At 39.8% G+C, this 25,801-nt stretch overlaps 3 protein-coding genes and 1 long non-coding RNA gene across 9 annotated transcripts in view; 1 reads left to right on the top strand and 3 right to left on the bottom strand.

The window, feature by feature from the left end:
- The window catches only part of LOC145433096 (beta-1,4-galactosyltransferase 4-like), a 72,134-nt gene extending 51,863 nt beyond the window's left edge, over nucleotides 1-20,271 (bottom strand). The window contains exon 1 of one of the 2 annotated variants that reach the window (XM_080310029.1): nucleotides 20,261-20,271. The gene's annotated coding sequence lies outside the window, so the exon portion shown is untranslated. The remainder of the gene's footprint in view (nucleotides 1-20,260) is intronic. The other variant, XM_080310027.1, reaches the window with a different exon arrangement.
- Nucleotides 1-25,786, bottom strand: part of LOC145433091 (uncharacterized) — a 44,437-nt gene extending 18,651 nt beyond the window's left edge. For 3 of the 5 annotated variants that reach the window (XM_080310014.1, XM_080310016.1, XM_080310018.1), the window contains exons 1-19: nucleotides 25,690-25,786; nucleotides 25,529-25,629; nucleotides 25,387-25,461; nucleotides 25,176-25,323; nucleotides 24,946-25,090; nucleotides 24,474-24,681; nucleotides 22,148-22,391; nucleotides 21,953-22,023; nucleotides 20,887-21,179; nucleotides 11,806-11,968; nucleotides 11,131-11,348; nucleotides 10,969-11,067; nucleotides 9,683-9,803; nucleotides 8,350-8,522; nucleotides 6,323-6,572; nucleotides 5,069-5,287; nucleotides 4,674-4,863; nucleotides 4,004-4,096; nucleotides 2,349-2,529 (exon numbers count right to left, since the gene is read on the bottom strand). In XM_080310014.1, the coding sequence (XP_080166140.1) occupies nucleotides 2,349-2,529; nucleotides 4,004-4,096; nucleotides 4,674-4,863; nucleotides 5,069-5,287; nucleotides 6,323-6,572; nucleotides 8,350-8,522; nucleotides 9,683-9,803; nucleotides 10,969-11,067; nucleotides 11,131-11,348; nucleotides 11,806-11,968; nucleotides 20,887-21,179; nucleotides 21,953-22,023; nucleotides 22,148-22,391; nucleotides 24,474-24,681; nucleotides 24,946-25,090; nucleotides 25,176-25,323; nucleotides 25,387-25,461; nucleotides 25,529-25,629; nucleotides 25,690-25,702 (3,005 nt within the window). In that variant the 5' untranslated portion in view covers nucleotides 25,703-25,786. Of the gene's footprint in view, nucleotides 1-2,348; nucleotides 2,530-4,003; nucleotides 4,097-4,673; nucleotides 4,864-5,068; nucleotides 5,288-6,322; nucleotides 6,573-8,349; nucleotides 8,523-9,682; nucleotides 9,804-10,968; nucleotides 11,068-11,130; nucleotides 11,349-11,805; nucleotides 11,969-20,886; nucleotides 21,180-21,952; nucleotides 22,024-22,147; nucleotides 22,392-24,473; nucleotides 24,682-24,925; nucleotides 25,091-25,175; nucleotides 25,324-25,386; nucleotides 25,462-25,528; nucleotides 25,630-25,689 lie in introns of those variants that run through there. The other 2 variants (XM_080310015.1, XM_080310017.1) reach the window with 2 other exon arrangements.
- Nucleotides 1-25,801, top strand: part of LOC145433094 (sodium/glucose cotransporter 1-like) — a 98,599-nt gene that overhangs the window by 39,467 nt on the left and 33,331 nt on the right. The gene's annotated exons all lie outside the window — the stretch shown is intronic.
- LOC145433100 (uncharacterized) lies at nucleotides 22,702-23,268 on the bottom strand. The gene is made up of 2 exons (XR_013913045.1): nucleotides 23,077-23,268; nucleotides 22,702-22,922 (listed from the first exon to the last, which is right to left on the bottom strand). It is a non-coding gene; the product is annotated as an uncharacterized LOC145433100 (long non-coding RNA).

The raw sequence follows: 25,801 nt of genomic DNA, 5'->3' as shown, positions 1-25,801 counted from the left end.
AAGATATGTCTTCATTTTTGAGTCTTACTAATGCTTGGTGGACACTGGACAGTGGACAATCACCAATTTCTGTCCCATATTTTCGGCAAACCCCTAGGCCAAAGCAGTGGTCTCACAAGATGCAAAAATGGATTCTTTACAAGACTTTGCTAATTGGCTTGTAAAATGGAATGGATATAACCCCCAGAACTATTGTCTATCTACTGTCAAAGCAAACCTTGAAAGCTCCGATTGAAACCCTGCATAGCTCAGTCACTACTTATGAATGATCCGTTTGAAAGAAGGTTCTCGCGCTATAGGCAAATGAGTGGGGGAGATTTCTGATGGGTTTAACAGAAGTTACCAATTTTGAAAAGATAATTCTGCTTCGTTTCATCCCAAAAATTGAGGTAAACTACTGGGAGCATGATATTGGTGTTTCAGGTTTAACTCATTTTGATCATTTCAAACAAGTAATTGCAGATGTGGCGATTGAAATTACCGAATCAATTCTATCTCCTGACAACGAGGAGGTGTCGTATGTTGTGGCTGGGTACATTGGTAAGAAGGTCCTCGAAAAATTGTTTTGTCAAATATGTTATGAGTCCTTTTTTGATGAGTTCTGTGGCGCAAGTTCACGTTATTTCGACTTGCTCGGTCGTGGGGGGCTGCTTGCTCCCTCAGAACCACTCGCCAAGTTTGTTGCATCCAGTTTTTCAATCCTAGATGGTCTGATAAAATCATCTGCTCTCACCCCCAAGTCGCCGCGAGAGAAGCTGGTCAATATGTTTTGCATCGTTTGGGGGGGGGGGGGGTACCTCAAGTTTTGAATGCTGTGATCATCGAGATCGAGCTTTAAAATTGGCGGGCAAAATCATTGTTAACGTATATTATAATAACAAGCAGAAGCTGGTAAGTGCCTCCGTGAGAAAAGATGCTGTGGAGGACTTTAAATAGCGGCAGTTGAGCAAGACGTAGTTTACTTACTGCAGTAATTCATTTCACTTGCAGAACTTCTATGGCTAAGCTTCACGTATGTGTTTCAGAGTAGTTCCAAATGATTGAATTTCATTTTCACGTGCTTGAATTCGTTTTACCATGCTGTAAAATACTTTTACATGCCCAAGTTGGGGATTCTCGTTACATTGTCTTCTTGTGTGTTGGTGGATAAATACATTGCGACGCTGTTACTTGGCTCTTAATTGAGTTGTTTCATCTGAAAGTACTAATTTTGCCTGTTATAAGACTTTATTAGACTTGTACGGCGAGGCGTCTGGTATCGAGAAGTGAAATCGCAAGCAATCATTGAGTCAGTCATGATGTCTGTTTGGGAGTATCGGCCTCTTATATCCTGCAAGTGTAATGTGCCATATTAGGCCGTAAGTATCGTAGGCCCCGGTTCCGACCAATCGCTTGACGCCATTGGCCATTGTTATGGTCATTGTGTTGCTGCGCTCCCAAGCCAAGCAAGTGTATTTTATAGATATAAATTTTATTTTTTGTCATAACTCGATTTCATATTATTTTTGGGGGCCGCAAGAAGGCTAGCTGGGGGCCGCATACGGCCCTCGGGGCCGCGGTTGGGAATCACTGCTAACGTATGCAAACTAGGTGTTTTCCCACAAATTTTATTACTCATCTCCATTTCTGGTTGGAACTGTCTGTCTTTATGAAGTAGTTTGGCCTGAAAAAAACCTTTTTTGACTCAAAAACTGACATATTTTTACATGGAAAAACTTTATTTTAACGAAATCTGGCCCTATGAAGAGTTCCAGTAGTTACATCACGTATTGTGGTAGAAATAATTGAAATTTGTTGTAGTACAACGATAGACACATTCCTACATTGTCGGGTAAAAAGTGTTTGTCCTTACTAAGTAACTTGCCAAGAATGGGGAAAGAACGTTCAACAGCAGCAGTTATTGGCTGACAACACTAGAGTTGTGCGTACACCGCGTGTTGCTTCATTCTTTCAATGGCGTCTACATCACAATTTTCACCATGCACTTCTTGATATAAGAACCATGCAATGCCCTCGCAGTCTTGCCTCAGTTAGGATATTGCGGTACGTTGAGCATAACACCATATGTCAACCTATTTGTTTCATTTGAATGTTTATGATTTACAATGAGCAGACAATGGGTCGTCTGCAACGTTAGGCCTATAAAGAAGGCTACAAGTTGTAAAATGTGAAATGATAAGTTAACCGACAGTGCAATATCTACGATTGGAACGGCGTGCAGGTTGCAAAAAATGTTTGACTTTATAAACAATTTTGACATTTTTTGACCTAACGCTACAATTTTGACAAAATTTTGACTTCTTTTTGACATGTCAAAAAAATCGCCATGCACATGACATGTTTCTCACTTGGGACGGTACACAGGCCGTTCTATAGCCGGCCGCACTTTCTTCGGAGTTTCGTGAGGCACCGCTTGCGGTTGGCGTTTCGATTTCTTAACGGGCATGATGTACGTCGCCAGGTTGCTCTTCTGTCCCGGATACTGTCTGGCGGACTGAGACGCCAGCTCTTTGTAATCGGTAGGGCGCTCTGAGTGAACAAAACAGCGGCCTTCAATGCATTTATCATCTCAACAATTGATGATGCAGAATGGGCCGAATGAATTCCATACGTACCTTTTTACTGTCTTATTTAGAGTAATTGGAATCTATAATAGGCAACGTGAAAAAATTTCACCGAAAAATTTTGCCACAAGAACTTTTGCCAGACTTTCTTTCAAAAATCACGGAAAAACGGAAAATGTCAAAAAATAGTGGGCCATTTCACACCAAATTTTAACCAACGTAAGAATATCTACTGAAGCACATTGTATGCAAATTTCAGAGATATTGCTTACCTAGTATTAAAGATATAGGTGTATAACTGATTTTCCAATTCGAAGGGTATTAGCTTAGCCCCTTTAAGGCACGTTTACGCGATGTGCAAACGCAATTCAACTTGCTCCATCATACCGCGATTTCAATTAGTAGGCCTACATAAAATACGAAGGACGTTGCGGTACTGTGGACTTGAGATGTTAGATTAAGGGGAACATCATCTCAACTTTTCTTTCATTATTCGGAGAAGTGTTGATGGTGGCCATATTTGCAATAATAATGCGCTTATATATTAGGGGTGTTCAAAAATGACTTTTTTCACAAATTCTACTGGCTACTTGATAAAATTGGTAGGTTACCTAATAGAAGCCTGCACACCAAATTTGGTTCAATTCCAACCAGTAGCCGCATTGCTACAGGAGAAGAAAGTTTTTTATTTATTATAAAAATGAATTTCAAAATTTTCTGTTCACTCCATGAAATTGTTCGGTTGTCTATAGAAACGATGTTCACCAAATTTGGCTTAATTCCAACCAGTGGCAGCGGTGTTATTGCCTTCGAAAGATTTTGGATTTGAATAAAATAGTATTCACGGTGACCAATTCTTTAATTATTTATTTTAATTGTGCCCAGCGTAAATACTATTTTACTCAAATCCAAATTTTTAACATCAATAGCTCGGCTTCAGCTGGTTGGAATTGAGCTTTCTTTATTCTTTTTTATACAATGAATTAAAAAATTTCCTCTCCTGTAGCAATGCGGCTACTGGTTGGAATTGAACCAAATTTGGTGCGCAGGCTTCGCTTAGGCAACCTAACAATTTTATCAAGTAGCCAGTAGAATTTGAGAAAAAAGTCATTTTTTAACACCCCTATTATATATATGTTTTCGCGCGTATATGCAACATGCATTGGCTTAAAATGCGGAGAGTTTTTGTGATTAGGCTAACACTAAGGTCAGCCCTCTATCATTATAACCCTAACCCCAACCCGATGGCTGTTGCCACAACCATAGTGACCTTAACCGCCAACCCTAATGGCACTATAACCCTAATCTGTGGACTGACATTACTGGAACATAACGACTGTCCTCATTGTGTGAAAATACTAATCTCATTGTGAACATAATCGCACCAAACCTGTAGCGTGAAATGGGAGGATAACATATCTCGTAATAACGCCTCTCACCCACGATATCAACCGGAGTACTGGGTACTTCGACATTTCCGTCGTTGTCACTTTCGATTTCGCTACGAATGGTACACACTGACTCTCTACCATCTGAAAACAGCCAAACAAACACATTATGATCACTTTTATCACCGATATCGTCATAAAACCGCATGAAATAACCGCTACATGACAGAAAGTGAATAAATATTCTAAAATTGCACCTATTTGTACATCCATCTGTCGTTTCGCATTAGTCAGACGTAGACAGACATTTTTCAAACGATCTCAGAATAAACCACGACAGATTTGACCCATTATGAACTCCTTAAATCAAGTGCTCGTCATAATATTTAATTTGTATTTAATTTATATTTTATTGAATTTTGGCACGTGGAGGCATATGGTTCCATATCTCCAAAACTAGAGCCAATCCACGAATTTCAAGTTGTTATTCGTGATCCCAAATTAGTCAATATTGACTTAATTCGTTTTAGAAGCAAATTGGAGAAGCTTCCATTTGTAGTAGTTGTGATATATCTTAGAAATCGGTACTTCTAATCCTAATTCCGTAGAGATTTGCGGCGTTTCTTCTACTTCTACAGCAGTACCAACGCTGTATGCCGGGTTCACTGGCAGCCAGTGATTCCAAAGCATATATATACTCGCATACTGCGTAGCGTATCACCTGGAAGGCTGCTCTCAATCACATATTCAAGAGCCCTGGTCATTCGCGCGCACAATTGCTTGGAGACTCTGTCCAGTCCCGGATCGGGATCGTGTCTGGTGATACGGACGCGTGAATCGTCGCCTACCAATGACGGAAATAGTGCGGTCCCTCTCGGTTTACGGCGCGGCCTCTCTTTTCTCCTGATGGCCTAACGGAAACAGATCAAAGATATCAGGGCATATCAGGCTTTGTGTAAGCGTTAGGTTGTATATTCATATTCTATGTAGGCTATAAGCATTGGTTCTTAACATTCTCTGACCTGGCGAACCCTTACGCTAATCTGTAAGCCTTCGGCGACTGTCGCAAAGCCTTTTCGCTGGTTTACGAGAAGCTGACAGATACTCTCCACTTACCGCAGCTGTAACAAACGACATAAATTCCTGCTCCCTGAAGTCCTGATAAACGGTTTTCAATTCTTCCATCGCCTCCTTTTGGAGCTCTCTCATTTGCCAGGGCATCTCCCTGAATTCCGGAGCAGCGCAGCACATTATGGCTTGCTCACGCAGTCGCTCCGGCGTGTCGATGTGATTGGGCGAGGACGGGACGAGGTAGATCAACACGATTTCGTGCATCTGAATTTCGAGCGTTGTTGTTTGTGGTATTCATGGTGATTGTCGACTACAACGGTCATTTATACCAGACCGATATTCCATATTTTTGATTCCATAACTGCCGACTTATAGCACAGCCTACTTCTAGGCTTTTTTTAGGACACCGCTTACGCGGATGAGATGGTGAGGATGAGCCTGGAACTTCCAGCGCGATCGAATGTTAGGGATCTACAAGAACAGTGTCGACCTTATTTGGATAACTGGAAAATTGTCAGATTTTCCTAAATTAGATTAGTACCGTATTAGAATTAGTTCTATATGCAGGTTTTTTCCATATCAGAGTAGATTTAGAATTATACTACACAGCTTTTTTCCAAGTCAGATTAAAATTAGAATTATAGCTACAATTTTTTCTTCAGATTAGATTAAAATCAGAATTGTCACTTTACATTTTCCCGAATTGGATTAAATTAGAATTATAACTACACATTTTCTCAAATTAGATTAAATTAAAATTATAGCTGCACAATTTCCCACATTAGATTAAATTAGAATTATAGCTGCACAATGTTTTTATTTAGATCAAAATTAGAATTATAGCTACAGTTTTTTTTCAGATTAGATTAAATCAGAATTGTCACTTTACATTTTCCCGAATTGGATGAATTAGAATTATAACTACGCATTTTCCCAAATTAGATTAAATTAAAATTATAGCTGCACAATTTCCCACATTAGAGTTATAGCTGCACAATGTTTTTAATTAGATCAAAATCAGAATTATAGCAACACAGCCTTTTTTCCAAATTAGTTTAAAATTAGAATTATAAGCTAAATAGTTTTTTCCAAATAAGACTAAAATAATAATTATAATTAAAAGTTTTTTTTCAAGATAAAGTTAAAATTAGAATTACTGAATCGGAAAATTAGGAAGAAATATTACAAAAAATCAAGTTTGGTACGTATCAAATCAGAACGAGAATGGCCAATGTCTGTGGAGGACGTATGGTAACCCTAGGTTAGAATACACGTCTGCAATCCCGCCCCGACACTCACGCATTGTAGAAAGCTGTCGAAGCTCATCATCCCGTACTGAAAGTCGTGTCTGCACTTCTCCACGTCCAGCCAGAAGTTGAGGTACGACACGACGTCGCCGTTATCGCTCGAGAACAGATACGTCCGGAACGGCTCGGAGGCGCACTTGTCCGACTGTAGAGCCAGAATCATACGGGCGTGTTCGGAGCTTTGTCGGTACGCGTTGTCTTTTTCGACGGTGTATTCCTCTAAGGCCACCAATGACTTGTGTCTGTGTTGAAACTGACGCCTTAATTCCCCGTTCAATCACGTCTTAACACTAGGGCCGGACACGGGGTTTGGCAACTAGAAAATTCTCAGCTTTTCGTACACTCTAAATTCAAGGGGTGCAGTTAGTCACCACATTTCAACATATTTCTGTGTTCTTCAATATTATGTTTCCAATGCATAATGTGGTGTTCAATTCTGAATTATATGTGTTGAGGTAGATACCACATTGTTCATTTATACACACAATATTTGACAACACATAAAATATGTTGAAATGTGATGTCTACCAACACGCCTTGAATTTAGTGTGTAATCGGACTGGAATTAGAAATACAAAGTTTTTCATAATTAGACTAGAATTAGAATTATAGATACGCAGTTTTTCTTTCAAATTTGACCAGAGTTTGAATTGTATAGTTAGTTTTTTTTCCATATTAGATTAGAATTGGCATCATAGATAGACAATTTTTTTCAAATTCGACTAAAATTAGCACTATGGATGCGCACTGAGCAGCTGTTTTCAAATTTGATTAGAATTAGAATTACAGATACACGGCAGTTTCTAAATTTGATTAGAAATAGAATTATAGACACAAATTTCTTTCCAAATTAGATTGGAATTAGTATTATCGATACACATTTTCCCACAAATTAGACGAGGATTTGCATCATAGCTACTTAGTTTTTTTGCCAATCGGATTAGAACTAGCATTATAGATACACAATTATTTTCAGATGATATTAAAATCACCATTACGGATTCACAGCTGTTTCCAAATTTGATTAAAATTAGAATTACATATACGCAGCAGTTTCTAAATTTGATTAGAATCAGAATAATAGACACACATTTTTCCAAATTAGATTAGAATTTGTATTATCGATACACATTTTCCCCAAAATTAGACCAGGATTTGCATCACAGCTACACAGTTTTTTTTCCAAATCGGATTAGAATTAGCATTACAGATACACAATTATTTTCAGATCAGATTAAAATCAGCATTATGGATTCACAGCTGTTTCCAAATTTGATCAAAATTAGAATTACAGATACCCAGCAGTTTACAAATTTGATAAGAATCAGAATAATAGACACACATTTTTCCAATTAGATTAGGATTAGAATTATAGACACAATTCTTTTTCCAAATCAGACAACAATTTTCATCATAGCTACACAGGTTTTTCCCAACTTAGATTAGAATTAGCATTATAGATACACAATTATTTTCAAATGAGATTAAAATCAAATTTGATAAGAACTAGCATTATAGATACAATTTTTTTCCAAATTAAGATTAGAATTAGAATTATAGATACATATTTTTTCCAAGTCAAATTAGAATTATAGATTACCACTTTTTCTTTCAAATTACATTAGAGTCAGAATGATTGCAACACAGGTTTCTCACATTAGAATATAATTATAATTACTGAATTCGCGTAAACATGGAAATTTAATCAAATTCAGTTCAGTTCACATCAAACCAGAGATCATTTTCATAAGCATGAAGATGGGAAATGTCTGTACAGCACGCTTGGCTCGTTTCGCACTATACGGCTCTTATGTAGCATTTACAGGAAGACCAGAAATTACATTAAGATTAATGAGATCACAGAAACATTTCATAAATTAGATTATAATTATAATTATAATTTGAACAGAGAAACCTTTCACAAATTAGATCATAATCAGATCATCGGCCTAACCCCCCTTTCTCGCTCGTAGTTAGAACTACATTCTAGAAACTACAGCTAGACGAAAACGTACTCACTGCGTAATATCCGGCAGAGTCGTCTTGTTCTCCGAACGGTGATGCGTACGTTTTTTCGTCTTTTCGGCACGAGCGTGTCTCCTTTCTCGCGCAGAATCGGAGCCCCTCGCAGGCTTGATGGGCGGCGGTGCGGCGGAAGGCGCTCCCGCGAGACTGAAGGTCACTTTTGTCGCCTTGATTATAAAGTCAAACGACAGACAACAGTTATACGCAACGTGGCTCTGCGAAACATGTCTGACGCACACAATTTAGGATCAGGGTGCATTATTTTCCAGGGTTGTAATGACTCAAGTCCGACTCGAGTCACGATCATTTTCTCAAAATAAGGAAATGACTCGACTCGAGTCAATCTGTGCATTGACACCACTTGGACTCGAGTCATTGCGCATGACTCGAACCAAGTCATATGACTCCAGACTCAGACGACTAAGACCGACATTTCATTGTGATTTCGAAGAATAGTAGAGTAACCAAGCTATTGGGATTTCGTCTATTGGTACTGATACTTGAAAACGCGACCGAAAACTGCTGGAAGTGAGGAAAATTAGTATATTATAAATGCGAACCATTCGATATAAAAAGTGGGTTAAACAATACTTTACCTGGAAACTGAGTGGTCAGCACGATGACATGGACTCGGTCTCGAGACATAATACCATGACTCGGACTCGACCCTCTGCTCGCTGACTTGGACTCGGACTTGACTCGGAGGTGAATTGAAAACGACTCGACTTGACTCGAGTCAAAACTCCAACTTGATTGACTTGTGACTCGGAGCCTTGTGACTTGGTTACAACCAATATTTTCCTCTGGGGTCGCGTTTGTGATACTGTATGCTCAGATTGCAACGATGGGACTATTCGGTGCCGACCATCTCGGTGACCGGACATATATCAATATGCGAAGCGCGTGGAAACTTTTTCGTTGCAATAACTTCAACAGATATTACATACGTATAATATATCGCTCTGGTGCATTCGAGACCCAAATTTACACCCTTCGCGACTCATGTTCATACTTTGGGAATTCCTGTCATATAGTTCCACATCTAGTAGTTGGAACTGAGCTATATTTGTCGTGCAACGTTTTTTAGCCAACCTAACATTGATATCAAATAGCTGCAAAAATTTGAAAAATATTTTTTAAACATAAGAATTGGTGTATTCGACTCATTTACCCCGTTTGAATGGGCGTGAAAGCAAAACTTGGCACCTGAAAGTGCCGTTCATCTGATTGACACCCCACGCTAAAGTGGAAATCCAATATTTCCACCTATTTTCCACCCATGGATTTACAGTGTAAGGCTAGTTATCTAGCGTGCGTTGATATTCACCACTGCCGCTGCGCTGTGCTTCTTCGGTTTCACTTTCGGACTCGACTTGCGTCGTTTCATGTTTGGCGACGCGCTGAGCTCTTCCACGCGTGACGGACCGGCCCCTCCCCGCTGCGCTTTCCTGGATTTCGACAATAAATTCCTTCAGAGATCGTGATTTCAGCAGAACGTAGGTTGTGGGGGTAATGAAGGCGAGAGTTGGCGTAAGCAGTCATCGTCGATACTCAAGTAGGAGTTGGAGTATTGCGCCTTAACTTTATACTCAAGTAGAAGTACGTCTTGGTACATAACTTCAATATACAATTGAATAGTATATTCTTTCCAAATCTCTACTATAGTTGCTGACGATTTATCCTGACGAGTGTCAGCCGAAAATATTCGGGTTCATATCAATATGAATACACTCTTCAAATGTGTATTTTGCATCGCCACATTTTCCCACATTGCGTATTTTGATTGATCTTCCGATTCCCTGGCCATGTTATGTCGACAGTATCAACGTAAAAGCATTTTCGTTTCTTTATTAGTTTGATCATGATAGGGTTACCATATTTTGGAATCGGGAAAGGAAGACACTTTTTCAAAATTTTCAGACTGAGAATTGCGGAGTAAAATTCGGAAAAAAGGGTCGATTTTTCCCGACTTTGCGGTTGGTTGACTAGAAAAGGTCAACTTTCCGGCTCAACTCCCGAAATACAGTTTCTCGTTCACACTTTACGTTGGTTGACTAAAAAAAGGTCGTCACTTTCGTTCGAACCACGAATTTCCTATTTAGCGTCATTTATGCCCATTTTCACTCGGATCTGTTCACTATCTTACCTCTAAAAGCCGTAGGAGGACATTTTCAAAAAACGGAAAATGGAGAACACATCCTTCTAAAGGAGGACGTATGGTAACCCTAGATCATGATATCCGGGCGATTGCTCCTGATTTGGCGGTCAGTTATGACCGGTACATCCCACAAGATTTTACTCGGTCGTTTTCCGTCACTGGTGCTGGACTGTAATCGTACCAATTTTTTGTCGAAGGGTTGATATTATTATTATTAGTAAGATCGAGACAGTGGCCCTTTACACATCACAGGTTTGGTGCACCATTTCTATAAACAGAGAATTTGTATCATACAAATATGCACAAACCTCGCTCATTCTCAGCGGTACAATACATACATGGCGCGCAATTCTTATTATAACCTAATTTGGAAGAAAAACTGCGTAGCTATAATCCTAATACTTATTCAAGTAGTAAAAGCTGAAAATCTTATAGTTGTCAAAGTATTTTCATACCGGCTTAGTCTCATACTTTCGACGGACGACGACAAATCCAAATGCTTTTCTGATAATCTGCGCGTGAAATCCTCTTCCGACTGGTCCCACGTGTTTCCGCTGTTTCAATAGAGTACAGTTGATATATTCTGCGTGTATGTTGCGTATCGTGTCAATACATACCGATAAAAGAGGTCGTGCGGCGTGTCGGCGCTGTCATGAATTGAATTTCGATGTTGTGTCACAGCTGCGCTGGCCGAGTGTCCCGTGTGTTTCAAGGCGAATTTCACGAGATTCGGCCCAGCCGGAGTGCCCGGAATCTTATCGCCCCCGTCAACGTAATAAGTCCTAGGTCGTGAACGCGTGGATGTCAGTTTCTCGTCGTATGCTCCGAAAAGATGCTGAATTGTAAAAACTTTGTCTATCACTCCTTGCGTCACACACAGAAGGACAAATAACCCCCGACCCATAGCAGCAATTTCTGTTTCGGGGTGTAAACCAGGAAAACTTGCCTGTGTTTATTGGTTTTTCTGATGCAAACGAATGATAGGTGTTTGTACAACCCGCTGTCGCATGCATTCACCGAGCTCCATAAACAGGCCTATATCATTTCATCCCACACATTCACCATTACAATGCTTTCAGATAGCACCATCCGAAAATTTCATATATCTAGACATGTCATTCGCCTTATTGTAGCTTGATTTTCTTGGTGGATTCATCGGACAGATTTAATCTGACTATGAGAACCACAAAATAAAATTTTGCAATCCGTATATGAAGAAGATAGCGTAATGTGACATGTGAACCCTGAACAGTCCCGCATATATTATACAGACTATTTTACTCATCCCTTACCTGTCGACGGTCGTCAATATCTTTGTACAGCCGCTCCAGTTTTTCCATCGGCGTGGTCGGCTTTTGGAGCTGGTCTGACTCGGAGAAGAGATTTTCGTAGTTCAATTTGCGCCTGTTCAACGCTCTAGATCGGCGATCGTCTGTTCGCTTCAACTTGACCGCGCTAAAAATTTAGTTGTCGCGTGTTATAAAATGGCTGTAAATCATAAGGAAACTGGCTGAAGGAGCGTTCACACTTGATGGCATTGCAAAAAAATGTGTTGCTAATGTCTTCAAATAGACTACTGAGTTTGTCAGTTAAGGGGTCGCCGCGCTCTGAATATTATTATATTCTTTATTCACAGTAAAATTGCAATTACAATTGAATAGTATATTAATATTGAAATAAACCCGAATATTTTCGGCTGACACTCGTCAGGGGTGATCGTCAGCGACTAGTAAAGGATTGGAAAGAACGTTGTACATCAACAATCGATACACAATGCTCGGCTGATATGGGCTGAAAACTACCGAAAATTGCTGCTCCGCGGGACTGCCGCGATAACTTGCAACAGTGAAGTAATGTGAGCCGGAAATTTCGCAACGGGTTAATAACAAGCAGTGAAGGGCAGACTTTGACATACAGAAAATTTTCAGCTATTGCACATTAATTTATGATTACCCTTATAGCAACACCGTTTTTCAAAATACATATATAATTTGAATTATAGCTACACGGTTTATTCCAAATTTTTTGCGGTAATGGGACCAATTAGACAACAAGAATCATAAAGTCGTCCAAGTCTGATAAAGGCTGATGACGATTGACTCTGAAACCACAGAGACATAGTCGAATGGTAAAACTCATGATATCCTTTAGCTGGAGTTATAATACGGTGGCCGTCTGTAGAAAATGTCTGCTGTCAATCATTTATTCACACTTTACACTGAGACAGCGTCATATTCAGAGGGCAATGCGACTTCAAACACTTTGAGTCACAATCGGATATGGAAGTATAACCAGCATGATTTCGACACCCACGCATATAAAACAGCGCCTTGCTGAATATGCTTTTACATTACACATATACAATATATTATGCCTATGCCTTGAGACGCGACACGCCAAGAAAGATGCACTCCGGTTCTGTAGATCTGTAAACAATCCCGTATCCATAGCTAACGCCGTAACACAAAGCCTAACAGAATTTTAACCATACTTTTGCAATGACAACCAGAGTTGGATCAATTGTAGTTTGTAATTGAGCTGAATGTAATTCATTACATTTTTCAATGTAATTGTAATGTAATTGTAATTGAAGCATTTTTATTTTGTGTAATTGTAATTGTAATTGTAATTTGACAAAAATTTTGCTCAATTACAATTTCAATTACATTAAATTGCTATTGAGACCTGACAAGCACAACATAAAATAATTGACTTTATAATGCATTCTCTTTAAATGTCGACAAGGAATTTGGTGGATCCATTCGCGGAAGCCCTTGACTGCGCCCTTGCGGGCGAAGTTTTTTATTTTTACCGCTATGCTGGCCTCGGCTGCCATTGTATACAATTTTTAGATTACTAACGAACGGATGGATTCGCAACACATGACTCACGATTGAATACGCCGAGAAGCGAACTGCTGAGCCGGCTAAAAGCAGCAGAATTGATAGTCCCATAGCTGGCGATCCAAGCGTCGAAATTTGATATGTATGGTCCTAATCGAAAGCTAGTGTCGCACTGATTCCGCAATAAAAGTATATTTCCAGGCAATGGTACCATCCCAAAATAGTCGTGAAAGTCTGGGAATCGGCATTGTTCCGAACAATCGCTGGGCGTAATTGGTCATTGTTGTGGTCATGCTGCTGCGGCGCTCTCACTTTTCAGAACAGCCGGCCTTAAACGGCTATTTTGGAGCAGTTACATTGCCCTGACGAGATTTTAATTTGTATTTTCGGAATTAGTGCATCAATAGCTTACGATAAAGACCAGATGCATCAAATTTGGATGCTTGGATCGCCAGCTCTAGGACTACAAAGTTTGCTGCTTTTAGCCGGCTCTGCAGTACGTTTGTCGGTGTATTCATCCGTGACTCACATCTTGCGCATCTATCCGTGGGTTGGCAATCTACAATACGATTTCAGATCACGATGCTGCATCGTTACTTCGTCTGGCTAACTAACCAGACCACTGGATATTATACAACGTCTTATCTCTGTTTTTACTCCTCATCCTAATTCCTACGTCCCTCGATAAAAATAATATTATTTCGTTAATTATATACTATATACGCAAATCCAACACGTGCATATATTATAATACTTTTTTCAACGACATACTGCACCCTATCCTTAATCCTAATCCATAGGAAATTAGGTAAATAACATTTTACATTTCCAATTACGTGAGTCATAATTACCGAGCATACAAAACACGCTTATATTACGTCACAATGACATCTTACATAGCATACTATTGAATAGTATATTCATATTGAAATGAACCCGAATATTTTCGGCTGACACTCGTCAGGGGTAATCGTCAGCAACTAGTAGAGAATTCGAAAGAACAGCGTATATCAACAATCGTAACACAAAATATGACGTCACCAGCACGAAATGTCGAATGCGGAAAGTAACGCATTTCAATGCAGAAAAGTCAACAGAGCCCACCGAACGAACAACCAAAGATGTTTACATCCATCTACCTTGGATAGGGCCTATTTCCACCCGCTTTGAAAAGCAATTGATTTCAGCGGTCAATAAGTGTTACGACACAGTGAAGACCAACGTGATTTTCACGACAACGCAACTGCTCCCTGCAACACGTAAAGAAGTGCTACACCAGCCAAGGCTGTGTCAACAAAAAGAGTTCGTGTACCATCTAAAAATAGTACATTGAACGCTCTCGTATTCGACATTTCGTGCTGGCTATTTTGTGTTACGATTGTTGGTATACGCTGTTCTTTCGAATTCTCTACTAGTTGCTAAACGATTACCCCTGACGAGTGTCAGCCGAAAATATTCGGGTTCATTTCAATATGAATATACTATTCAATTGTATATTGAAGTTCTGTACCTCAAAGAAGCTGTTCAAATAGCATACTATGTACGCACATAAACGCATTTATTACTACACAATCTGAACTAGACTTGAATTGTTGTTAAATACGACGCTACGGTTGTCAAGGAGCACGGTTGAATTTATGATTAACCAATTACATGTTCAACAGCAGCAATTGTAATTGTAATTGTAATGTAATTGAAGCATGCAAGGAGTAATTGTAATTGTAATTGTAATTTGATATTTTTAGCATGGAGTAATTGTAATTGTAATGTAATTGAAACATGCATGAAAGTAATTATAATTGTAATTGTAATTGAACTGAAATAATGTAATTGATCCAACTCTGATGACAACTAAAGTGTGCATACTGTGCAATCACAATACGATGTAAGTTATAGTTGGCTTGACACATAGCGCGAATAGGCAGAACCATGAGATGAGTATGGCGGAATGTAGATGGAAACTGGAACACGAATGGCATTGGCATAATCGCTTAAATTCTCTATAGAGTATTAGCGCTTTTAACCACTTAGCAGAAACTTGAGATTAGACACACCCGTGTATACCAGAGATGAGCATGGATTAGGATTAGGTTTTGAAAAAACAGGATTTGTGAAATTTTGTCGGATTTGGATTGGATTTGGATTAGACATTTTTTTCAGGACGGATTAGGATTTGGATTGAATTTACCTTATTTTCTGGGAGATTGAAATGTCGTGTGGCGAATGGCGACAAACATTATTCAGATCAGTTATTAATGTACTTATGGTTACTAAGTTATCTTGAATCAAGTGAATCGTTGGTTGTGAAAGAAAATTTTCGAATCCCTCCATTGCATAAATTAGTATTTTTTCTGAATTTCCAGTTGGAATCAGATTAGGATTGGACATGGACTTGAATACGAAAAAGTTATGGATTAGGAATTGGATTTGGATTTGAAGGTTCGGATTTGGATTGTATTAGGACATAGAAATTTCAAATCCGCTCATCTCTGGTGTATACCACCCGTGATACACGAATACCCGTGTACACGAAACCATACAGAACCTGCATCATACTTGCACCACGGTATCAATTAAACTAGGGTTGGATTTAAAACTAACGGTGTTTTAAAACAGTGGTTCTCATCCGCCGGTCCGGAGACCGGTGCCGGTCCGCGACGACATTCCTGCCGGTCCGCCCGGTATATTACAATTTTATACCTTAATTTCAAGATGCAATGTTGAAGACGACAAGTACAGAACAGATACGAGCTGACTCAGCGGTGCGCGATCATTCGTTTTCGAGTCATTCATTTTGTACAGGACCGTAACTGGGGCACCCCAAACCACCCAATTGGAGAGTGGCCGAGCTTGAAAAGGGCCCAGAATTATTTGGCAAATGAACATAAATCATGGCGTAATGTTTGAAATATTTTCCAACATTTTTCAATTTCTTTACGCGCTTTGCGCGATTTAGTGTCACTAAATGTCTTGTTTTTAGGTGCCTTTTTCCGAGAAATACGCATGATTTACATGAATAGGCATTTCGACGTCAGCCATTACCGCGCCACGACGTACCAACACATAATGAAGTTCAGGCTAACATGGGATTCCGAAAGTTGTGCCAAATATTCGGCAGCGAGAATATCGATTCAGTCATGAATGATCGAAAATTTTCGCTATTGGCGCGATTAAGCTACATAAATTCTCTGCTTACACTGAGAAGAATGAATGTGCTCACAAGTACAGGTGAAAATATCTACCCAACTGTAGGGTCCGGGGGCGAAGTCCCCGGATGTTTGGCTTATCGCTCTGTGGGGGCCCAAGATCAGCGTTTTTTTGGGTGCGCTGACGAAGTAATTTTTCGGCCCGGGTTTGCGCATGGCCGGTATAGCTGTTATACTTATAAGGTATTGTCTTGCGGCACTCATTGTATTTGTATAGTTGCCAGAGTAGCCTGCGTCTGGTGGCAGTGGCCAATGAGCAAGGTAGCACGACAAGGTGCTTGGTTCTACTCCTAAACGCTTCTTCTCTCGATATTGTCAAAGAGAAGAATATTATTCGTGTTGGCGTGGTCGGTTAAACCCACGGCCTTCGGCGCGAAAGACTGTAAACGACTCTCGGCGGTAGCACGTTCATCTAGACAAGGCAATTTTACCTCGACTCAGCAGACTCACTACCATAAGATCACATGGATGCCCTCATGAAGATGATTAATTGCGATCAAAACCCTCTAAATGTCACACTCTAGCACCATATAATTGCAAAAAACGGTTGCATACTTTACATTTTGGCTTCATTTCAATTTTGAAAGTTCACCGGTCCGGCGGACATTTTTTGAAATTTTACCGGTCCTCGAGGTGAAAAAAGTTAAGAACCACTGTTTTAAAACACTTTGTTTAAAAAATGTTTTAAACAGTGTTTTTAAACAAAGGCCTTTTTAAAAAAACAAAATTGCCTCCGTGCCTCCGTGTCAGTATAGGATTCTAATTCTATTCCGATATCTGCTTTTACTGAAAATGCTACAGAAGAACTGTATACTGCAGTGGTTCGTCAAGTGGGATTTTCAGGGACTGTTGACTGTGACACCGTTCAAGTAGTAGTGGTAGTATACATTAAGGTTGCTCAAAATAACTTTTTTTTTTCAAATTTTTGCGGCTATCAGCTAAATTTGTTGTAGGTTGGCCAAAAATAGAAGGTGCTCACCAAATTTGGCTCAATTCCAACGAGATGAAGGGTAGCTATTTGATTTGGAAAATTTTGAATTTATTCTAAACAGAATTTTTTTTTCAAATTTTACCCGCCAATCCACGAAACTGTTAACCTGTCGACGAAAACTATGCGAAACAAATTTGACTCGATTACAGCCCGTAGAAGTGAAGTTATTCGAGTATCTCTGGGATTATCAACAGGCAATACTAATTTTTAAAATTCAAGATTTTCAGCTCCAATAGCTTCGCTTCTACCAGTTGGAATTGGTTGGACAACTTGTCAATTCCACGGGATAGGCGGTAAAATTTGAGGAAATAAATGAATTATATTACATTCAAAATTTTTAAAATTTGGTACGAACCTTTTTTTTTTCACCAACGTAACAATTTTATCGAATAGCCGCAAAAATTTGGAAAAAAGTTATTTTTGAGCAACCCCAGTGTGCATACAAAAGTACTTGCGTGAGTGAATACAATCTACTTGAATAATTCGGTAAATTAGAAGAATAACAAACTATGGCAGGGACATTGTACTATCACATTGGCTTCTGTAATAAGCAAATCACCGCATATATGCCGTGGTGGCAACTTTAATTGAAACCCACTTCCAAGCAGACAGACAGACAGACATACGCAACTGAGGTACAAACAGAATCACCAGGGCGAGGTTAAATGATTACAGTAATCAGCGCATAGAGTCTTGAGAAATCACCACAACAACAATAACATCTGAAGAGCTTCTTCGAGGTACAGAACTTCAATATACAATTGATTAGTATTTTCACATTGAAATGAACCTGAATATTTTCGTCTCTCGTCAGGGGTAATCGTCAGCAACTAGTAGAGAATTGCAAAGAACATTGTATATCAACAATCGTATCATGAAATATGACGTCACCAGCATGAAATTTCGAATGAGAGATCATTCAATGTACTATTTGTAGGGCTGGGCACAATGATTCGAGTACTCGAATCTGAATCGAGTATTAATTTTAATGATTCGAGTCGAGTAGTAAAAGTCGATTTTTCCGAGTACTGAAATTATACGTTCCTCGCCACTGAAAGGTAATTTGTCAACGAGAATTATAATTCCGATACTAATTTCCACTTTGGTTGCCTTGAAACCTTGATTGGACGTATCGCAGCATACGAAACATATAGTACAAGCTACTAACGTTACAGAAAATAACACATTTACAAAATTATGATCATCCCCCAACATTGTCACAAAGGGCAAAGAAGTCCATATGGTTGAAAAATACCGGAGTATCTGTAATGTGACGGAATACAGGCATCATATTCTTTGTGGTAGCATAAAAAGTGCTCAGTTGATCTTTGACATATGACATTCTGCTATGACGTCATAATGACTGATACTCGAATACTCGACTCGACTCGAAGCATATTGCGTGATTCAGAATCGAATCACTCAGGTACTCGATTTCGCCCAGCCCTAACTATTTGTGGATGGTACACGAACTCCTTTTGTTGACACAGCCTTGACTGGTGAATTTTGATAAAGTCGACCCCAAGGTACACAAATGGAAGTGTGAACGGCCTCTCCCAACGATACGTATTGAATATACTATTCAATTCTCAACCTCATATCCAGCCTCGTGCATAGAGCGTTGATGATATGTTCAGGTAATAAACTGAACTTAGAACTTGACAACATCGACAAAATCTTACTTGATAACGGTTACCCTGAACATGTCATCAACCACGACATAGAGAGGAAATAAACGCAATTTAACGCAAAAAAAAGTCAACAGAGCCTACCGAACGAACAACCAAAGATCTTTACACCTTGGATTGGCCCTATTTCCACCCGCTTTGAAAAGCAATTGCTTTCAGCGGTCAATGAGTGTTACGACACAGTGAAGACCAACGTGATTTTCACGACAACGCAACTGCTCCCTGCAACTATAGATAACTAACCTACGTAGGTTAGTTATCTATACTGCAACACGTAAAGACGTGCTTCCTGCACTTCAACAGAGCAACGTAGTTTCCGAATTTAAGTGTCACTGTGATTGTGGCTACGTGGGAAGAACGTCAAAGCGCTTGCAGGAACGCATAAATCAGCATGTCCCTAGATATATTAGAACACGCGCATCACGCTCGGTGAAAAGCTCACCGTCGACTCATCCTATCAAGATTAATGCGGAATAATCAGAGGCCATAAATTCTGCAATTGGCAAAGACTTGTTGGATGATCCCGCCTGTGGGAAAAATTATCGAGACGACGGATTTCGCGTACTCGGAAAGGGTCGTTCACGCTTTCATTTGTGTGCCTTGGAGTCGACTTTTATCAAAATACACCAGCCAAGGCTGTGTCAACAAAAAGAGTTCGTGTATCATCTAAAAATAGTACATTGAACGCTCTAGTATTCGACATTTCATGCTGGTGACGTCATAGTTTGTGCTACGTGCTACGATTGTTGATATACGACAGTGGTCGGGAACCTTTTTCGTCTGAAGAGCCATATTAGACGTATATTTTCCATTTTAACTCCCGAAGAGCCATACATGTCAATCAATTGTTACGTCACAATTGAAAATTCGTGACGTCATGGTAGAATAAATTCGAACTCACTACATGGGATTAGTCGTGGGGGCCATATTTTATCTGTAAAAACTGGTAGGCTACTAAATCATGCTGTGATAGCGCAATTCATCGTAAATAGCTCAGAATTTATATTAATTGATATTACGCTAATACAACTGTGGCACTGATTCCGAAAATCTAAATATTGATCGACTTCTCAATTCGGCGGTAACATAAACGTTGCACTACGCCTACATTTTACGGCAGTACTAGAAACCTACTTATAAATGAAGAGCGTGCATAGCGAAGCGTTGTTTGTATTTCGGATTTGTAATTGGGGTGTCATTTCCAAGGCAGTTCATTTCTCGGCGTAGATCAAGAAGACGATGTGTATTTGAAAACTAGATTGTCATATAGCCGTCCCCATGTCTGCTATTCTCTTTGATCAACCAATGTATGGTGTAATCCAAGCTTACGCAGCGCGCGATTCGAATTCGCGAGGGATGTTGGTCGCTGGCGCAACAGTAACTTTATTCTGGCCGTTAAGAAAATTTACCAACAAGTTACTGCAATATCGCTAAAATTAAGTACAAAATTGAAAATACGTCAAAGAGCCATATGTTATTCCCAAAAGAGCCATATATGGCTCGCGAGCCATAGGTTCCCGACCACTGATATACGATGTTCTCTGCAATTCTCTACTAGTTGTTGACGATTGTCAGCCGAAAACATTCGGGTTCATTTCAATATGAATAAACCATTCAATTGTGTAACAATAACACGGAAGGATACCTGCTGTTTGGCAGACGCGTATCAGTACGTCCATCGACTGCATCGGAATCAGCGTCGTACTCCGAATCCGACCCATACTTGCGCCTGGATTGACTCGAAGATCGCTGCTGGTTCCTTCGCGCTTTGCGATTACGAGAGCTCTCTTTCATTGACCTTATCCTTCGCCGGCACGTCTCTTCGTCGTCGCTTGACGAGTCGCTGTCTACCGGATCAGATCTGTTTCTGCCGTTGTTTTTCGCGGAACTTTTTACGTGTTGATCTTTGATGAACAGTTTGTGGGTGCGCTTCTGTTTCTGTACCAGTAACCGTAAGTCCCTCGACTAATTTCTTCACCAGACTTGGACAACTCGGTAATTATAGTTGCCGAATTATACTAATTGGGGCGGAATGCGGGTAATCTAATTCTAACCTAATTCGTGAAATGTTTCTATGCTGATTTTAATTCTAATCTAATTCCTGGTTTTCATGAAAATGCTACAGGATCACTGGATAGTGCGAAACGAGCCAACCTTGCTGCGCAGATTAAGTAATTCTAACTCTAATCTACTTTGGACAACACTGCGTGTCTAAAATTCCAATTCCAGTCTAATATGGAAAAACTTGTGTAGGCATAATTCTAATTCTAATCTGATTTGTAAAAATGTGTAGCTATAATTGTATTTGAAAATGCTAAAAATGTTCTAGCTGTCCAAGTCTGCAATGCACTAACAAGTCTAACATGCTTTGCGCATATAATCTATACCTCGCGACATAGCCCACGTCTATACTCCGCGAGTTCTTTGCTGTGAGCTTTATATTCCCAACGCGAAGGCCCACACCGCGAAAAGCGTTTGGCTACCAATTCCTTTTAATAATGAATGAGCTAACTGATCGAAATACATGCATCCTGCGTGTCGCCAATGAGAAACCGCGAAGACACAAATTCACTGTAAGGTATCTCTATCATAGTTTGCGTGATCTCGAACTAAGCAAGTAAGACCGCTGTTGCTAAGGCCAATGCTTATGCTCATGAAGTTAGGCTATCGGTACTGTCTAACAGTTCGGCTATAATATTCTAACATCTTACCGGTAATTGTAATTTCCTTGCAACGTAATATTCGTTGTCATCTGACGACGATTCCTTTCGTTTGTTTGTATCTGTCAATAAATACCGGTATATTATAAGCAGTAAATGTAAGATTATGTATCAAACAATATACGTTCTCTCCGGTCTTGAGACGCACACGTTGAAGTAGCCTATGTATGCATTGCATAGGCCTACCTTTATTACTTGCGTTGCCACGTAAGTTGAGATCTTCCGCACAATCATTGCTGTTCTTGCTATTCGATCCTAGTGGTAAAACTTGATCGACAGCTGCTTGTTGTTGCGCATCCAAATTGATGATGCCTCGTAAGTATTTCAATGCCGTTTTGAGCATGCCGCGTTCTTCATTTTCTACTGCGATCCCTCTTTGTTCCAGGAGATATCTCGGCAACCAATAGCGTTGCATCCGAGTTATACATATCTTAAATTAAACGATATAAATGCCAGTCGCCGATAGGTGCAATGAATCGAGTATTAATTCTAATGACGAGCGCTGAAATTATACCCTCCTGGCCAATGAAAGTGAATTTATCAAGGTACATCATAAAAGGGTTAGTATTTACCGCCGTGGGAGCATTGAAACTTCAATTGGTCGAATCCCAGCATAGTTCTGAGCTATGTACTGTACGCTAGTTACGGTTATTGTCAATTCGTCCTCCTTTACAGCTTTGACAGCTAGTCAAATGGACAGGGTCAACTGAAAATCGGCATAAATGACGTGAAATAGGTAATGAGGACGTTCGAGTCAGAGTGATGACCTTTTTTCAGTCAGCACCACAGATGTATCGCAATAAGTGGGTGATTCGGGAGTCGAGGCATAGTGAGGACCTTTTTGTTTTTAGTCAACACAACAAGATTTCCCGTAAACATTTCAAAATCGGGTTTTTCAATTTCGGTAAACCAACTTTTATGATTTGTTAAAAGTGTCCTCCTCTCTCGATTCGAACAGCTTCTTTGAGGTACAGAACTTCAATATACAATTGAATAATATATTCATATTAAAATGAACCCGAATATTTTCGGCTGACACTCGTCAGGGGTAATCGTCAGCAACTAGTAGAGAATTCGAAAGAACAGCGTATATCAACAATCGATTCCAAAATTACGTAACCCTAACGTTGGTGGAAATGACATGTTTGTGAAGTCGTGATCAAAACCGACGGCATACTCGGCATATGGGGAGGACCTCCTGGTATAGTAGATGTAAAGAGATTCAACAGTCGTTTTCATAGAGCTTTGCTATACGTCCTCACGACACAACTTTGACAAGAAGGAGGCAGGAATTCATGTGTCCACTAGAGGTCGACCGATTATCGGCGCCGATATTTGGAACTTTCTCGAATATCGGTATCGGCCAATCTAGGCCGATATCGCGACCGATATTTTATATCTAACTACAATCTACCTTTTCTGAACTGATCTGCAATTCTGTATCATGTTTTGATTTTCGGGTTATCCCAAATTTCAACGAATGTTCACAATTAAGCAATAAGTCTTTTCGATTCCAGTTTTCTCGTTTGTTGTTCACCTTTCTGTGGCATGAACAAGTGCCACCTTGCCTAATATATAATATTTTTGGCGAAATAGTTCTCTGCTCCTTCCATATTAATATCGGCCTATGATATCGGTTATCGGCCTTGTGAGCGTCGAAATATCGGTATCGGTATCGGCCTGTAAATATCAATATCGGTCGACCTCTAGTGTCCACCAGGTGTCCATTCTACCTAGTCGGAACCAGACACTTGGCGGCCCCAGCAACAACAACTACACTACACTACCACAATAATAATATACAATTATAACAAATACACCCCTAATGGGTGGGCTGCAACAGTATGAAGTCGAAAAAATAACAAATTATTTTAGAATGATGTAGAACTGACATTATATTCTTGTGGTTGCATAAAATGTATACATATTTGAACCTGCCACAGATTTCATACTCGATAACCGGGGGAGATAGCGTCGGCGCCATCCAAGCAGGCGGACCGGGTCAATTTCCGCCTCCGGAGGCTATTCTGCATGGGCTCATCGTCCCCCGTGTCGTTGTTCTTACGGCGACAAAAAAAGCCCAGAGAGAAAAAAGACCCGATAAATAAAGAAAAAGAGCAAGAAGTAGCTTCTAAAAGGAACTGACGAAGAAGGAATAACATCGATGAAGACTGTGACATCGGGCACGAGGTCGAGGTGGCTGCCAGTTCAAGAGACCCCAACTGTTTGGTCATTCGGCATCCCTCTATCTTTTCATTACATCGCATTGTGTGTCCTGTATATCGCATTGTACATTGTGTGTGTGTCTTGGGCAGATGAAAATATAATCCGTCCATTGATTGATTGATTCAGAATCAAGTCACACAGGCACCCGATTTTATCCAGCTATTGCCATTGCCATTGTCATTGCTGTTCATAGGCAATGCAGTCGTCATTCCGAGCGATAAAAATGCTTGAAACACCCTTACAGTTCATCGATTAGAATATCAATAGAAGATCAGATCATTCGTACCTTTTGTAAACACATGGCAAAAGTTACATCGTAGCAAACAGCGTCTGACACTATCCCTCGGTTGTAGTGGTACGGTGGTAGACTGTCGAATGCCTCTTCTAACAAATGCTGTGGCATTCTTCTTCTACCTTCTCCAATGAAGTACTTGCCCTTTATTGATTTGAAGACATCTATTGCAGCGCGTGAGCGTAATTTAATGTGGAAATACCTATGATTTAAAGAAGCTTTAATGGGTCATTTATAAGATTCGTATTGCAGGTTTGCAACATACCAGTAAAAGGGCAAGAAATTAACAACGCATGGTATACCTACTGCCGATTTCTGGCTATTGCGTATATAGGCCACCCGCATTAATTAACAGATGCTACTGCATAACCTTACTCCCACACATAATAAATGTTTCGCGTGTTCGCTGAAGTAAAAAAAATCTGGACCGTAAATAAAACAAAAACCGTTTCTGAGAGTTCCATACAGTCTTTCGGCTTCAAGCCAGTAAATATACAGTTTCAGTCCGTCCTCCGTGTTGCGTAGAAATTTGCGGAATTTCCGTAGCTTGGATACTCTGCCAAGAGCTCGCTTCTGCAGCCATTTCAGCGAGTCTTTGATGTATTTTGTAGCTGAACACGAGGTTTAATGTAATGGCGTAAGGCTCGGGGAACTATGATAATGCGGATACGAATTATTCATGGCAATACGACGTACTTTCTGTTTCGTAGTATTCTCCTCTTCTCACCAGCGAATAGTTTAGCAAGATGTTGCAAAGGCGATACTCTCTGAAGAGTTTGCTTTTGACGAAGAAAGTTAGCCTTTTCCTCCACAGCCATTCTACTAATCCTTTACTATTTATAATCTAAAATGTATCAAATTGTTGTGATCTATATCCACGCACGTAGATAATAACGAGCCAACTCACGTAAGCATTGGGCAACGGGGGATGAAGCAAAAACCCGCATTCTTTTTTGGTTATTTGAACCAGCTGAGGAAAAGCCTTAACACAAATGAGAAAGTTTTAATGATCGCTAGACTACCTTTTCGTTTATCCCGAAAAATCTCACCGGAAGACACGTGAATTTGTTGAAAAAATCCACGAACTGTTCGTCGCTGAGAAGTTGCTGAAAATCGCTTAATGTCAGAATATCTTCTAGTATTTTTGTTCCTGCGAAATTTAATACTTTGTTATGTTAAAAATCTGCAGAAAAATATCGATCTATATTACCTGGTGAAGTCATTTCTCGTCTTCCATTATAGGTTGCTATTTCCTCCTGTTGCTATTTTTACAGTTTAGAAAATTGCTTACTCTAAAACTGCATTGTGTCGTCACACATTCA

The sequence above is a fragment of the Botryllus schlosseri genome, chromosome 2 (assembly GCF_051294905.1).
Source record: "Botryllus schlosseri isolate E-star chromosome 2, Bs_hap1, whole genome shotgun sequence".
Lineage (NCBI taxonomy): Eukaryota > Metazoa > Chordata > Ascidiacea > Stolidobranchia > Styelidae > Botryllus > Botryllus schlosseri.
This window is presented reverse-complemented; position numbering and strand designations above follow the sequence as displayed.